This window comes from Haliotis cracherodii, unplaced genomic scaffold (assembly GCF_022045235.1).
Source record: "Haliotis cracherodii isolate W230 unplaced genomic scaffold, xgHalCrac1.p SCAF_1, whole genome shotgun sequence".
In the NCBI taxonomy this organism is placed as follows: domain Eukaryota; kingdom Metazoa; phylum Mollusca; class Gastropoda; order Lepetellida; family Haliotidae; genus Haliotis; species Haliotis cracherodii.
In genome coordinates, this window is record NW_027266264.1 from 37795545 (window position 1) to 37812805 (window position 17261).

Here is a 17261-nt window from a genome sequence, read left to right on the forward strand (position 1 = left end):
ATCAGTAAAGCTTCTGGTTGATTGGTGTTGAATGAGTTGAAAAATTATGTCTATTTATATGAGAGTTTCCTTTCAGTTTTCCAGAGGGGAATCTAGGGCAGAATAGATCTCCAGCATCCCATGTTATAAGGGCAAACAAATGATGATTAGTTGGTTGGTTAGTGTGTTTGACCTGGCTGATAGTGTGTCAGTACACCATCACAGTGTGTATTTTTGCATATTTTTTAGCCAATGGTTTGCCTGATCCATAATCAATTATTGACATATGGCTTGAAAATCACAGCCTACGGAATCAGACTTCATAAACTTGACATTTCAGGTTTACAATACATGTACCTTAGTGCCATGTATTTATGGTGAATAGAGAATTAATTGTTACTTGATTTACAGTGGCCTATTTGTGGGTTCGAATCCATGATTATTCTTCTACATCTATCAAAACCCTACTTGTGCTCATGGGTTTCACAGACGTGGTAAACATCTGAGACCTGCATAGCCTGGGCTTTCTCCAACATTAAGCTGACATGCCGTGATGTAATTGGATTACTGTTCAGAGCAGTGTTAAACCAAACTCACTACAATGGCTCACAATTGTCATTAAGGAAAAAGACTATGTGAATATGATACGGGCTTTAATTATGATTATGGAAGCTCAAATTGAACTTACTATGTTCTAGGTAGCACCATTGGTTTACATGGTGAAGGGATATTATGATTTTTCAATGACAAATATAAAGTATGAAGATCAGCTATCTTTTGTCCACGGTTAATTGTTCAGATGTGCATTGGTAATACGTGTACCACATGTATTCCTGGAAGGGCATGTGTAGCCCAAGGCACAACAATCTTACAATCACATACTTAAGTGTCCCGGAAACATGTGATCGTGGGTTTGTCGGCACCATACCAATCTTCGTTGGTTCAAGTTGACATGTTATATAACTGAAATACTGCTCAATGTGGCATATTTCCAAATTCGCTCACTCTATGCTCCTGATGCATAGCTCACTGGCTGACTTTCACTGAAGTACCAACTGATACTCACAAACTTGGCATGTTATATGTCGGCATGTTTGTGCTGCGAAAAGAAGTGACAGTTTAAACAGTTTGAGGGGAAAGGTGGGAAATGAGTGGCATTTATGTCTATAATACCCCAAGGTAGGTACATACTTGAAACATGATTTTCAAATTTGCTCCTTCAGTTTGATCACACAACATCAACAACTGCTGCCAGCCATCCGACAACGACTTCCACCACCTCGCTTGCAAATGTTACGTCAACGATAGCTTCAACAACTCTCTCCTCAGTTGTGTCAGGCTCAACACGCACTTCGTTGCCATCAAGTAGTAAGTCTTTCTTAGAAAACAATCCTTTTGCTAATTTTAATTGAATTACCCAAGTAGCGAAGACCTATTTTGATTGTAACTAAAATGCTGTAACTCAAGGGTTTAAACGATAACCCATGTTGATTTAAGATATATATTTGTATTTCTTGTTTCTAATTTAACCTCTCAAAATACAATTATAGCCCAGTCTGTGTCGGTTCAAATGAGAGTAGAATTTCCTTCTGGAGCCTAACTCAAAGGCCATTAAATGTGTTTTGATCAAATTTTGAATATGTATCTGCTATGAGCTATGAATGTGTAGCTATGAACTGGTGCTTTTTGCTCTTTGATAAGAATTTTGGAACAATTTTCAATCAATGAACCATTCATGAACAATTTGTATTTCCTCACTTGTAAAACAAGTGTTCAACTTCTTATTATCCCCCGCCACGAAGTGGAAGGGGGATATAGGAATGGGTGCCGTCCGTCCGTCACATTTTGTTTCCGGAGCAGATCTTAAAAACCGTACCATATTTCCTCACCAAACTTGGCACATAGATAGATCTAGTGGTGGTGAACTGGTGCCTTTTGATAGTTTGGGATTTAAAAAGATTTTTTGAGTTTCCATGGCAATGACATTGATTTCGACTGAAAATGGCAGTAGCCTTGGTTTCCGGAGCAGATCTTGAAAAAAGTACTATATTTCTTTACCAAAAGGCCCAGTGAACATAGTTCTCAGGAGCTAATGTATTGCACACACCCAACATGTCATATTGGCAGGGGGATGTGAGGATTTCATGCTTGTTTGTATATTTTTGGAGTTTTGTTTTTTGCTCACGTGACAAAGTTGTCAATTTTTTTGCCTGTGGGGCTGTGGAGCTAAAACTTTGTATGTATGATCCCAGCTTCAAGAGAATTCCAGTCCAATTTCAGGATAACAACATCACATGTTTTTGGCATATTTTGATTTGAGCTTCATATAACTCCTGAAACTACAGGCCTGTACAGTTGAATCCTTGTATGAACATGATGAATTTGAAACATTTTCTGAATGGTCTTAGCAGTATCTCTAAACTTTGCAAAATTCATCTGGGACTGATAAGTACACCAGTCCAATCAGACAGACAGACAGACAGACAGACATGCTTGTCGTAAAAGGCAACTGGATTGGGTGGTCAGGCTAGGTGACATGGTTGATGCATGTCATCGTATACCAATTGTGTAGATTGATGCTGATGATGTCAATAACTGGATTGTCTGGTCCAGACTTGATTATTTACAAACCGCCATCATATAGCTGGAATATAGCAGAGTGTGGCATTTTCACCAACACACACACATACATACTCACATTGACTCTTTAGAATAAAGGGGCATGGGTGGCCTAGTCGTCTAAGGTGCCACGATTCGCTGTGCAGAGTTGCGTCCCTTGGGCATACCAGAAACCTTTGATTGTGGGTTTGTATCCTGGTTCGCCCGCTCTGATTAAGTTACTAGGTTTGTCAGCACCATACCCGTACTCGTGGATTTCACCAAAGTGGTTACTGATGAGACCTGCATCACTTTGGGCTTTCCTCCCACATTAAGCTGACAAGCCATGATAGAACTGGAATACTGTAAAAAGCTGCGTTAAACCCAACTCACTCACTCTTTAGAATTAGCCTCAGGCAGTATATGTGGTCAGGGGCTTGAATCACACCTCGAGGAACAGGCCATTGGCAGGGGATATGAGTCATTCATGCTTGTTTACATGGGTATGATTATAAAATGATATTAACAATGATTAATTATTCGGATTCTTGAAAACACAAGTCTGTTGGAAGGCATATATGTATTACCTGTGACCATATTTGGTGTTTGGATAGCCCAAGACCGGATAAATATGATAACCTGTCACAATTATATTTCCAAAGTCATGTGATAATGATGAACTGCTTTCTGGGCAATTTGTTTGAAAAAAACAAGATTTTAATCAATTTTGATTTTGAATCTCCTGAAATTAAATTACCTGATTAACTGTAGCGAGATATTTTCCTTGTTATTTGAGGTGAGATATATTGTTTTTGGGGTGGTTCCCATTGTCGTTGGCCATAGTGTTTTCATCCTATTCCAAGCCATAGCTTGTAACAATTTTCTATATGCATTGCTCATCATTGCTCATCAGCTGAACTGGTTCCTCTTGCTATTTTCTTTTTTTTAAACATATGTTTCTTTGTTTCCATGGAAACAATTTTGACTTGTGTCAAACCACTTGAGACTTCTTTTCCCTCAAAGTAATACAAGTATACATGTTTTTAAATAAAAGCACATTCTAGTATGCTGACATTGTTTTTCAGCAAAAGCGCCTCCCAATCTTCCACCTGGTGTGCCGCTCCTAGGTCATCAATACATAGTTGGACAGAGTGCTATTCCACCCTTCTATGTCAGTAACCCGAGTGTAAGTATTAAACCTGATCATGCTGATATACAATGTAAGGGTCAACCTTGTACTAATAGTATTAAATCAAATTTGTATGCCAGTGATCAGTTTGATACTCAAGACATAAAATTTAATAGTTAATAAAAGTTAATAGTTCAGTACTTAAGCATGATGAATTAACATCCTTGAGGAACAGGTTTGTTCAGTTAACTATCTTTCCGGTCGTTTCTTATTCTCATTACCAGCATGGATAAATCTTCTTGCTGAATTGCAATGAGTGGGTAGCTTGAAAATGAGTGGTTTACATTATTTCCAGTGCTTGATTGATAGAAATTTAATTTCTACCTCGATGTCAATCTCTTTTCTCTTTACTAGTGTTTGCAACACAGCTAGGACATGATAGGACATGATATGGTGAACATGAACTATTGCCAAAGTATTTAGTGAGTAGTTGAAACTTGTCCTGTAACCATGGTAAAATACTGATATTGACTTTCAGTCACCAGGTTTATAATATAAGTCCTGCCAGGGAGTATTAGGAGTATTTTATAAGTTTGTGTGTGTTTACAGCAGAGTATCCAGCAGCCCCTGTACCCTGGATACGAGGATGTCCAGCTCCTGCAGCAGAGACTTCCACTGGTCAGTCAAATCTGCACATCTTGCATTCAAATCACCCCAGAGAATATACAGGAATATTAGTCCAGTGCTTGGATTAAGGGGCATCCAATGGTTCTTGTGGTTGTCTGTGGTATTTGCATTTGAGACCTCACCCATCCCTAATTTTTTATTAAATTTTATGGGGTTATGACCTAGCAGTCCTTAATGACAACCTGGACAAGGGCCTTGTATATTTCAAGTGTTATTTTGGTGTAACGGCAATTCACATAGCATTATGTTAAGCTATGTAAGGGGGTATGGGGCTCCAGTTGTCTATGGCGCATTGATTCGCTGTGCAGAGTTACATCCCTTGGGCCCCACCGAAAACTATAATTGTGATTTCGAATCCCGGTTGGCCCTGATTTGTTTGTCAGCACCATAACTGTGCTTCTGGGTTTACCGAAGTGGTAAACGTCTGGGACCTGCATCACTTCGGGCTTTCCTCCCACATTAAGCTGACACGCCGTGATATAACTGGAATAATGTTAAGTGCGGCGTTAAACCCAATACACTCTCACTCACTTAAGCTTTGTAAACAGAGAATAAGACCCTTTTCACAATTGTGAACATCATGGAAGAAGGTTAGTTTTTGATTTATCAATTTTGCATATGTCCACAGCATAAAAGGAAGCAGGAACATTTGCCATTGCTATGAGACTTTCATATGACACAGCTTGATGTACATAGTTTTTGGAAAACTGTGCCATATTCAGATGATGAACTCCTAATGACATCTATGACAATATAATATTCATTTATCATTTTATTTTTCCAAGGTGTTTTGTTCAGGCTTACTTGTGAAAATTTACATTAAAACTAGTGTAAGACCTCTTATGCCAGATGCCTTGCATGTATAAACGAGTAAGAACTATTGATGATCTTTCAGGCTGCAAACAGTTACTATGACATGAGCGGATTCCCTGTGCCTTCAACAATAGGAGGACAGGAACGTGCCACTCTTGGGAGTGTACCATACTCAGGTTAGTAGCAGTGGATTGCTTTTTAGGGATTTACATCTTATGGCTTAGTAGTCAATATGGGTTTTCTGCAAAATGAGTTTGTGGAGCATATTTCGAAACAGAAAGGTGATGTCAGAATGTCCATGTAAGGTTGTGGCATGCATTGTCTCTCGTCCACCATTCACAGAAGTGACAGAAGGAATAAGATTTAAACCTTTTGACGATGAGAATTAGGATTTGACCATGAAAAAAAATAATGAAATTTGTGTAATTGCTTAACATGTTCAATAATCTTCTCAAACCACAAAGCACAGGGAGTTGGAACTTCTGGCTGAAATATAGCACCATTATGACATTGAATTGAATTAAATTGTTTAAGAAATATCATGCTAATGAAGATTTTTAAAAATTATTAAGTTTTCCTTTTATGTTTCTATGAACACCTGCCTTCATATCAAGCAGACAATATTATTCAGCCGATTGATATCAAATGTGTTAAAATGTTCATCCACAAACCCATTGCTTCATGACAAAAACTGTTTAAATGTGTACACCTTCCAACTCTAATATACAGAATCCCACCCTTGTGTCTTTTGATATCAAGTACCCGTAGATAAAAGTTCAGGACTTTTATCGATGTGTGTGGATATGAGATATCATAAAAACATGAGGGTGAGATTCTATTGATCTTCCAAAATGATTGTTCAACCTTTTTCAGTTAATTAACAGTAATAACCAGAGTCTGAGTTTAAAAGTTCCGCTAACCAGCTTCAGTGGCAGAGATCTTAGTGAAATCTTTTGATTGTGACATCATGGTAACTGATGTCACACATTAGGTCTGCAAAGCATGACATGCAATTTTATTGTAGCAATATCTCCTAGAAGTCACTTGATCTCACCAAATCTCCTGTGGAATCTAGTTTTGTATGATAAATTTCCATGTATGTACTAGTGAGCAACAATGATATATATTTTTTACCTTAGAAGTTGAATCAATTGTTGCATTAATTTTGAAAGTAGCAGGAACAACAGACAGCAGCAAGTTGAACCGGGTAGATGCTCAATCCCCAAACCCCACATCTCAGCAGCAGTCCACCCAGTCTGCTCACCATCCGTTCATCAACTTGCAGTACGGATACTACTACCCCTCGATGCTCCCTGGTACAGGATTCCAGTACCCTACTGTGTTTCCAGTGAGTACAGCTCAAGGCTGAAAAGTTCACAAGTACCCAATGCTTGAAATGGTGATTGTGTGGTCACAATAGGTACTAAGTGTGAATAATTGGGTGGGCATGGATTGTCCAACTCTCAGTTGTGATTTGACTTGGTCAAAGTTATGCATAGTTATTCCTCTTTGCTGTTGTGGAATCTATTATGTAAGTTATGCCTTTGTGCACTTTACCACTGAATTAGACACTGTTTACTGAAGGTGTCTGTACATACCATGTTAATGACCAACATTGTATGCGTATCCCTAAAATATTGTGAACTACTATTCTTGCTCCTACCATGTCACTATGACAATGTATGTATGACCACATGATTCAGAGTAGTTTTTTTACAAGCTGCTAAATGTAGAGTATATGTGAGGTTAATATTAGGCAAAACATGATGACAATTGCCAGCGGCTGGAGGTATGGTGTAAAGCAGGCTGAGGTTCCGTGCAGGTAGCAGAGAGTACTGTAAGTTGCCGTGGTATTGTGATCTACCTTAGGTTGATACCAATCTTTAGCTCGTTTTCATAATGTATTATTGTCTAATTGACAGATATTTTAGTGTTCTCCGACTAGGTTTTATTCAGACTTTCATATATTGCAAGGTTTTTCTTTAATTAGAGTATAATTGTATGAATATTTTCTTCCAGATGCCTCCTGTGACCAACACCGCCCATGCTGGAACCACGGCAACCACCCAATTCCAAAAGTCCTTTGGTTACAACACAGCTAAAGGTAAATGTTTCAGTGACAGTGAGTGACTTCAGCTACAATCCAAAGACTTGAGTCAAGCAAAAAGTTCTTCAGTCCAGTAAGATAAGCTGAGATTTAAAATCTGCAGGAAATAATGCCCAGATACAAGTTCAGTCCAGCAGACTCAAAAAGTTTGGAAAGACTGTAGTGGATTTTATGGAAATTGAAAAGGTTCTCCAAAACTTAAATATTTCTAGATAAAACTTGTTTTACAGATCAGTCTTGTGGTGAACTGGTGCCTTGTGATGCTTTAGGCTTTTTATTTTTATACCCCCGGCCTAAAAGTGTATAGTTATGCCTAGGAATTCTGTCCATCTGTCCGCCCTTCAGAGGACATTTTTTGTGTGAGCCATAACTTGAAAACTACCGCATAGATTCTTTTCAAATTTGGTGAACACTTTTCATTCGTATAGTGCAGTGCGAAGTTCGATTACAATTTTTGGGATTTCTCAAAAATGCCCCCTTTTTTTTTTTTAAAAAACTTCTTTTGTTTTTACTTCAAGATTTGTGTGACCTATAATTTGAAAACTACTGCATGGATTATTGTCAGATTTGGGGAACAGTTTCCATACTGATAGAACATGTAGAAGAGGTACAGTGCAAAGTTGTATATTTGACGTGTGGATTTTCTGAGAAAATAGGAACATTTGTGTGACCTATAACTTTCAAAATACTTCATTGATTCTTTTCCATTTGGGAGTACAGTTTCTATACCAATAGGATAGGTGCAGTGCAAAGTTTGATTTCGATAAGTGAATTTTCTGAGAAAATGTTGCTTTTTTGGTGTTTTGAACTGAGAAATATGTTGGGAGTCGAGGTCAGGGGTATTGGTGAGTCCAGCTAACCTTTTTGCCTTGCTAATATTTATCCCCCACAACGAAGTGGAAGGGGGGATATAGGAATGGGTGCCATCAGTGCGTCCGTCACATTTCGTTTCCAGAGCAAATCTTTAAAACAGTACCATATTTCTTCACCAAACTTGGCACATAGATAGGTCTATTTGTGAACTGGTGCCTTTAACAATGTCTGATGAAAAGTGCTTAATTCTGAGATATAAACATCAAAGTGCTGGAAATGTGGAATTTTACTGACAGTTTACTGAAATTTATTATTAAGTGTTAATGCATAGTTTACTTCATGTTGCTTACAACATGTCTTCTGGCTATTGCGGGTTACATATGTTAATTCCTTTGCACAGTGTATTACTGAATATGGTTTAATTAACGTTATTATGAGTGGCACTTGAAACTCTTAGACTGGTGCTGTTTGTTACCGTGACAGACCAAATGGAGGATCCAGCAACAAGTCTATTTAAACTTGTTCTCAAAGAAATCAAAACATGGTTATGAATGTCAGGTCGACTTGTGACGGAAGCAGGGCTGAAAGTTTGCTTCAAACAGTGTTTAAATCACAGGGAAGTGTTGTTGTCTTTGCGCTTGGGTTTCAAAGTACCAATGAGTGTGCGAAACTAAAGACAGAAACAAGACTTTGGTATGATGGCGGAAAGTGAGTTAAAGTCTCACAGACGAAAGTCGTATCCAGAAAAACTGTCAACCATTGTTGGGAGTAAATTTACAGGATTTGGGCTTTGTTACGGGATTAAAGAGTCCTTGAAAACAAATGTTTTACCTTTAAAAGTGCTTGAGTTTAGAGTCCAACAAGACATGATTATTTCATCCTCGATTATTTATTTAGGTCAAATTCTCAGGAGTGTTAGGACTGATATCCATATCACCATTTTAACCTAGTAATACACAAACGTACTCTCGTTGAATTCAAATTGTGCTAAACAAAGATGGACAATATCTCTAAATGAACTTTATGGAGGCTATTTTCATGTTTTATTCAGAATTCTTGTGCGTGAAGAAATATTGAGCAAATATGAATGTGAATAACAGCTTTGTTTGAATGATTTCAGGTTATGATGATCTGACTCAGGCACAGGATTTCACAAAGACGGGCTATGGAGCTACACAGACGCAGGCAAAGGGAGCAGCAGGCACAAGTATGCATTTGGTGTCTTCTGCAGCCTCACAAAGAAGGGCACTACATTGTCCATGTTTCCTTTAGTGGAATTTTGTTTTTAGGAAGAAACTTTTAATACATATTCAAGGTTTAAAAATTAAGTTGACTTATAACAACTGATGAAGTTAAAGGTTTTGAGAGTATGAAATAATCTTGGAAAATCACAAGATCCTTGGACAACCTCAAATGTCCAAAACTGGTACCATGTATATTTGCAATAGTTCTACTGTCAGAGTTTGAATGATGTTGAATACTTTCGTTCTACTGAAACATGTTTGTAGAGAACTTTAGCTTTCTGACAAATTCTGACTGCTCTTCAAGGATTGATAAATCTGAAATGGTTTGTTGTACTATTCATGATAGATAACTGACTTTGATTAATGTACCTTGCAGGGTCAGCAACAGGGGCAGACCTTGCTTCTTCTGCCTACAGCAAAACCCATACACAGGTAAGTTTGTAGAAGGTAGATGTGCTACCAAATGGTAAAGGTTATCTCCCTTTAAAGGTCATGATTGGGGGATTATCAATCTGATTAAAATTAGATCTTAGTTCTCGTTATGCTAATCAAAGATCTGAGGACATCCCATTAAGGGTCATATCAGAATGACCTTTCATCCAACCAATCAGAGCGTTTTTTACCAGATCATGAAAGTGACAGTTGGAATGAGTTTTCTAATCATGCAACCACGAAATATTTAACAAGGGGTATTCCGATGATTATACCCACACAATCTAGGCCATCTATAAGCCATACCAGAATGATGTTTTTATCAGTTTAATTTTTTTAACTGAAAATAGGTCAAAATATCTTTAGAAGCGTAGTCGCCAGTTTGAAACTAGTGTCATAAAGCATAAGAAAGCTACCTCCTGATTGGCTAATGTGGAATTCTTGTCCGTCATTTCATTGGTCGGCCAAAATTAGCAAAAGGTCGTTCTGAAGTGACCCGTAATGGGATGTCCTCAGATCTTTGTTTAGTGGTAGCAAAAACTAAGATCTGATTTTAATGAGATTGAGGGAATATTGTCATGTCTGCTTTCATGCTTTCATGGTTTTATTAAAAAATGAATAATTTTCAAGTTTGTTTATTAACTTGAACCTTAATCAGTATAATTTATTTTAGGGTTTTGATAAGCAGGCGTTTCATGCTGGCACTCCACCACCATTCAACTTGCCAATGGCAACCCAGGCTGGAGCCATGGGTGCCCCAACAACCCCATATGGAGCGGCGCCATTTGTCCCCATGATGCCGCATCAGCCGCACTCCCAAATGCTGCACCATCCTCTGCAACAGGTAAGCAGACTGACTATCTTCTGACTGGTAAAACTTAAGAAAAACCTGGTCTGACGTTTGCAGCCTTTGAACAATACTTTTGAATTGGGCAGTCCATTGGATGAAATGAAACCTTTGTTTTACAGTAAGAATTTAGTTACAGCTGAAAAAAATGATAAGTTCTTTCTGAAAAGTGGAAGACCCACAGTAATGGTTATTCTAAACATTCGTAATTTAAAAAAAAATTATTCTAAAAATAAAATTGTATTTTTGACTGATTTAAACGTGGCTGTCACATATAGAAACTGTTATGTTTTGCAAATTTGATCTATTCACCCTTCATGACCTGTATGATCTCATTTCTCATTTAAAATACTTTTATCTCTAATGTTTCAATGTAAGGTGGCTGCTGTGCATATTGAACTCTTGACAGGTTTTTCTGAAGTTTGGCTACCTTTTTGGCTTAGATTGCAAATAAAGTTACAAGTGTAGAATAATTGGTTATGCATGCAAAATCACTACTTAAACTTAAAGTTGTATTTATGTGTTATCAAGTGGTACATATTCATAAACATAGATATATTCAAGTGACTTAAATAGTTGTAGTTTTATAACAAATCACATCAGGTGGAGGAATAGCAAGTTTTACATGCAACTTATTTCTGTTTTCTGTTGTGACTTTTGACAGCCTAGTGCATGAGTAACTAATGCTGGCGTTATGTCTGCTCGCTAGGACTCCACTGGTGGGTCAGCCAGAGCGCAGCAAGCCACATCCCAGGCTAAAGGGGGCACCAAGCCATACACAACATACTGGGGGTCTAACTGAGAGGAACAACCAACTCTGGATAATGAGGATCTGCCTGGTTCCTGTTTCAATTTATTTCTCTTGAGCTGTGGAAAAGTTTGTACCGAAATACGTCATGTAATATCCTGAGGACTGCTGTGAGTCATATCTGAATAGCGCTGTTGTAGCAATACTTTCTTGTAGGCACAAGCATTCATAAACTACTTCGTATGTACAGTCATTTTTGCTTTTTTTCCCCCCCCAAGTTTATGCATATTTTTTATGTGGTGATTCTGACTTTATTTGTTTCATGGAAACGTCACTACAGCATGAGGAATTCTGAAGATTGTAGATTTTGTGCGATGGTGCCTTACATTGTCGTCAAGAATCGCATTTAATGGATCTGGACTGAGAACCATGAACTGTGTGTGTAGCCACGTTGAAAGTGGCCTAATCGATGTTGAGTTTGATAACCTATTCATTAATAAATTTTGTAAAAATGATGTAATTATTAATAATATACATGCTTTACTCCTAATTTCCTACTGTTTCATGGTGCAGCCCAGTTCCTTAAATCATATACTTAAAAGGGTCACGTCTCGATGAATTGATGAGCTCACTGTGTATAAACAACATTGGCATCTCTTGTGTGCATGTGTATGTACGTTAGCCAAGTTTTGAACATAGAAATTTTAGCACTAGCCCTGAGTCATCCCACTATGTGTATCTGTCTTATATCATTTGTTGAATGGTTTGCTTTTTAAAAAAGAGAGCTACAGTATAAATATTTCAAAATGTGTCAGTAATAAAATATGAAATGTGTGTACAAATCCTGTGTCTTGTGTTTAATTGGAGGTACTTTTCTCTGTGTGATGCGTGAATTCTGAAGTGAATGTATTTTAACCATCAGCAGAAAAAATTAATTACAGTACAGACAAACGCTGTCCTTTCGAAGTTGAAGTGACAACGAAAATAAATCGAGTTCATCGAGGTTCGACATAAAGAAGGAATAAGTAGGGACCAAGTTTTTACTTGAAGATAACTGGAAATTCAAAAAATTAAAGTTCAACACAGGTGTGTAGGAAAGAACACTAAGAAAAAAAGTTATGCATTAGAAACTACCCAGTTGTATCATGATTTGATGAGTGCTGGCAATAGGTGACTACTGGAACCTAGCTCATGTAATCTTGTGTTTCTGCAGGAGCAGCAGATTGGGGTATAGTATTAATTGACATGCACTTATTAACCTCTTAACTATGAGGGACATCTTTGCTAAGTTGGGGCAGCAGGTTTAGATCTGGTTAGTCCTTAAATACAAAGCCCTGGCTTATGGTCTTATAAATTGTTTTGTTGAAGGCACATCAGGGTGCAAAGGATGGGTCAGTTTTGATTAAATTCCGGTTTGTCAAACAAACTGATAATCAATATTCATGGCTTCAGAGTTTTTTTTGCCCCTTGAAAGATGGAACACAATTGTTCAGGTTATGTAGTGTGTTTGTACGGTTTAATCAAATACTATTCCTACCACACCACATTACCTCAAATTTGGCATGGGTCTGAGAAGTACCTGTACATAACTAGATATGATTTCAGAATTTGATCATTTGAAAATTACTTTTATGGCATCTGTATTTTTAGTTGCTTTTGCGCATACACTCGAAAGGGTCAGTCAGGTGTCACATGACAATGAAATATCCCTGAAGGTGTTGTCTCAGGTTTTTGGGTTAAAAACATTTTATACAGCTTGGCATTTTCAGACAGTTTTCATGTCACCTTTTCTGCAATTTGTGGTGGAGCAAGTGTTAGCGAGTCTTGAAAGCAGTGACATTGGAACATTGTCATGACAAATGGCTTGTCTTGAAAGGCCTTTACAGTAAATTCCAAGTGAAAACAATAACATTCATCTCTGTATGATAATTACTACCATCTGTTGTTTTGGAAATCAAAACAAGATGACATCAACGAAGATTTGTTTGTTTGATTTTAACGCTGCACTCCAAAATATTCCAGCTATATGACGATCGGTAAATAATCCAATGATTGATATCATGAGGATCAATCCACGCAATTAGGATACAATGACATGCATCAACCTAGTCAGCGAGTCTGAACAGGCGATCCTGTAAGTCGCCTCTTACAGCAAGCAATGGTTGCTGAAGACCTATTTTACCCCAGGTCTTCATAGGTCATATCCAGGAAGAATCCCCTTGAACATTCTTGGTGGAGGACTACCCAAATTTCATAAATAATATGCAAATGGTCTACTTTGAAATGTCTTAATCGTGTCTTACCATCAGTATGCTTTCTTATTTATGGAGATAAACATAGTTGGATTTAGAATGTTTTGGTCAAATGAAACCTCATTTACCTCCCACATTTTTATGTCCTTGTGTTTTTTCTGTTATACTGGTTTATCATCCACCATCCCATAAATGGTAGATTTGGGAAGTTGTATGGCAATTGTTTTTCCCTTCATATACTTCGAGTGAGAAAAATAGGGCCCCTCGTTTGCTTTCTTTTGGGTCATTTGAAGGGCTGCATAGTTCAGATATTATCTTGTGTGGGTGCACTTGTCAACAGTAGATTAAAATTCATTATGGATGCCGTCGAAGTATATGCAAATAAATGGGCCAAAAGAGAAGAAGAACATGTTCAATATCTTTCAGAGTGGATTAAGTCTGTGGGTGATGTCATTGGTAGAGAAAAAGAGGAAACAGAAATTGAACAAACACATTTTGTTCCAGCCAGCTGTCACCCAACTTCTGCCTGCCCTACATGAAACGTTTGTTGCTGTTCCCACCGGCAAGGCCTCATAAAACACATTCTATAAGCATCACTACATTAATTGTTTGATCAAAGAACTTGGTAAAAGAGACATACAAATAATGCCACATTTAAGGCCAGTATATCAACCCAGGAAGAAATCTGACACTAACATGCATCAATACTATCAACTTTTGACTAAAAGCTAAAGACGTTAAATTCTCTTTTTGTACTAGATTCCAAAGCTCCATAAAAATATGTACAAAGGGACATACATTTCTGGGTCCTGCAAATGTACCACCAAATCCCTGTCTCAAAGTTTAACCATCATCTTTAATAAAGGAAGGTCTTTCTCTATATTCACAGAAAGTATTTGAGACAAGTGGAATTAATTCCATGTGGATTCTCCTAAACCAAAAGGATCTGCTTGACTGCAATCTCAGAAAAGAACCAGGTTAAATTCTGTCTAAACATTTGAGTTTTCAGCTTCGTACGTCACTATCCCACGTGACAAACTTCAATTCTTGATCCGTTGGGCTTTCGTTACAAAACGTGGTGACCAAGAAGGAGTTACAAATCTGTCTCAGAGGTTCAGGTCACTTTGTAAAAAGTGAAGGCAACTGCCAACTGAAGTTAACTGAGAACACTCTGAAATGCTAGACTTCCTCATTGATAACATCAATGTAAAATGTGGGGGTAAGACATTTAGGTAAGAAGTGGGCATCTCCATGCTTATCTGTTTCTTCATGTACATGAATCAGAACTTCAGCTCGGATTGGTAAAGTAAAAACAACTGAATATGGCCAAGAAATGTAACTTCAGCTTCATTGTATATCGAGGATCGTTCAGTAACCATCAAATAGCCAATTCCTTTCCACTGATTTACCCATTTAACTAGAAATAAGGGAGACCAGTGAGACCGCTTCATCTGTTTCATATTTTGACTTGTACTATAATGTTCCCGTGTTTCTTACAGGTGAACAATTGACTCGCCTTGTGTTTGTGACGGGTGCCACGGTTGGGGTAGGATACGCTCCCCTATTCGCGAACTTCTGTTATCACTATTTGATAGTGATACATAAACACTTGCTCATGATATAGTCGGAATCGTACAATCGATTCTGTTTTTTGCAGATATCTTTTTACGAATATAGAAAGGGTTTTGTCACTTTTATTCACGCTGTCGGCTGTCATGTGACATCATGACATCACATAATCAGAGCTACGTGTCGCAAGCTTACAGTTTATACAGACACATTTCAAAAGATCATGAAGAATTCTGAAATAATATTATAATATATTATAGTTTACGTTTTAGCAGGGGTTTTATGCGTCTTGCGTCAGGTTGTATACCACGATCCGCATTAAAGCCCATGTAACCCGAGTGATCCCGCTACAACGAATTTGTCTTACCAAAATGTTTTAATGGGACATTGAATAAGAATTAACACAAACTCAACATTGATAGAAAACACCTGTTTGAGTTGTGGTTAACTTGTGCTATGTCACGTGACTTCCATTTATGCAGCGTTTTGCTTTGAAGCGGGGAAAAGGGCTTTATTCTGCCTCTCAGATATCCACGTGCAGCCTGCATTGCTCGTGGAGGAGTATAAGAGATTAATTCCCCCGCTTAGAAATTTATTACCCTCCAAGGCGGGATACATAGGTTGTTTTTTAATTTTTTTTTATCAAGATCACGTTGACCAATCAGATCTAATCATACTGACATGGAGGTATGATAACTAGTTCTGTTCTGATATTTCTTTAGTCTCATACCAAGTTTGAAGAGTGTAGTATAAATAGTATTTGACTGAAGTGTAGACATACCACCACACTAAATTGCTTAAATTGACTATTGGCACATCATAAATTCAATCTGCTTCATGGCCCTGGGACTGACTCAACCACTCTACATCGGTCATCCTCAAGCACCTCCTTCGAAACATTCTCCGTGCAAGTTCATCTACAATGACCATTTTTGCAGATATTTAGATGTATTTGAGCAACTTGACATACCTTATGACATCTGTCAGAGCTATCATCATGAAGTCCCGATTGCTGATAACAATAGGGGCGGTGGGGTGGTCTAGTGGTTAAAGCGCTCCCTCGTCACGCGGAAGACTCGGGTTCGATTCACCGCGTGGATAAAATGTGCCCATTTGAGTGTTATGTGTTCCCGGACCCAATGTTGCTAGAATAATGCTAGTATCGGCGTAAAACCATACTCACTCACACATGATATTGCTAGAATAATGCTAATAGCGGCGTAAAACCATACTCACTCACACATGACATTGCTAGAATAATGCTAGTAGCGGCGTAAAACCATACTCACTCACACATGACATTGCTAGAATAATGCTAATAGCGGCGTAAAACCGCACTCACTCACACATGACATTGCTAGAATAATGCTAATAGCGGCGTAAAACCGTACTCACTCACACATGACATTGCTAGAATAATGCTAAAAGCGGCGTAAAACCGTACTCACTCACACATGACATTGCTAGAATAATGCTAATAGCGGCGTAAAGCCATACTCACTCACTCACTCTTATAATACATTTTGTGTTCTTATCTACAACACTCTACGATCAGATTCGATTCGATTCGATTCGATCCCAAGCAACCTATGCTCTTTAAGAGGCGACTTATACGCCGGGTTGGTTGGTTGGTTTGTTATTTAACGCCACACTCAGCAATATTCCAGTTATGTGATGGCGGTCTGTAAATAATCGAGTCTGGACCAGACAATCCAGTGATTAATATCAGGAGTATCGATCCAGACAATTAGGATCGATAATATGCATCAACCAAGTCAGCGAGCCTGACCACCCGATCCCGTTAGTCGCCTCTCACGACAAGCACAGTATGGGCAAGCATGGGTTGCTGAAGACATATTCTACCCCGGATCTTCACGGGTCTCATACACCGGGCGCGCAGGCTTGATGATTGTGTCGTTGCGATAAGATATATATGCGATAAGATATGTCACTGTATTTTTTAAAGTGTTTGCATCGTGTCAACATGTACCTCAAAGTAAGATATACGATCTCTTTATACGGCTCCCACAGTAAGTGTTCCAC

The 17261-nt window shown here is 38.2% G+C and overlaps 1 protein-coding gene across 4 annotated transcripts in view; it reads left to right on the forward strand.

The window, feature by feature from the left end:
* LOC139477400 (protein lingerer-like) overlaps positions 1-12269 on the forward strand; it is a 42874-nt gene extending 30605 nt beyond the window's left edge. The window contains exons 16-25 of one of the 4 annotated variants that reach the window (XM_071259981.1): positions 1203-1347; positions 3663-3763; positions 4316-4384; positions 5289-5382; positions 6379-6554; positions 7226-7310; positions 9247-9333; positions 9747-9802; positions 10491-10646; positions 11359-12269. In XM_071259981.1, coding sequence (XP_071116082.1) covers positions 1203-1347; positions 3663-3763; positions 4316-4384; positions 5289-5382; positions 6379-6554; positions 7226-7310; positions 9247-9333; positions 9747-9802; positions 10491-10646; positions 11359-11451 — 1062 coding nt within the window. In that variant the 3' untranslated portion in view covers positions 11452-12269. Of the gene's footprint in view, positions 1-1202; positions 1348-3662; positions 3764-4315; positions 4385-5288; positions 5383-6378; positions 6555-7225; positions 7311-9246; positions 9334-9746; positions 9803-10475; positions 10647-11313 lie in introns of all 4 variants that reach the window. The other 3 variants (XM_071259966.1, XM_071259974.1, XM_071259989.1) reach the window with 3 other exon arrangements.
* The last annotated feature ends 4992 nt before the right edge of the window (positions 12270-17261 follow it).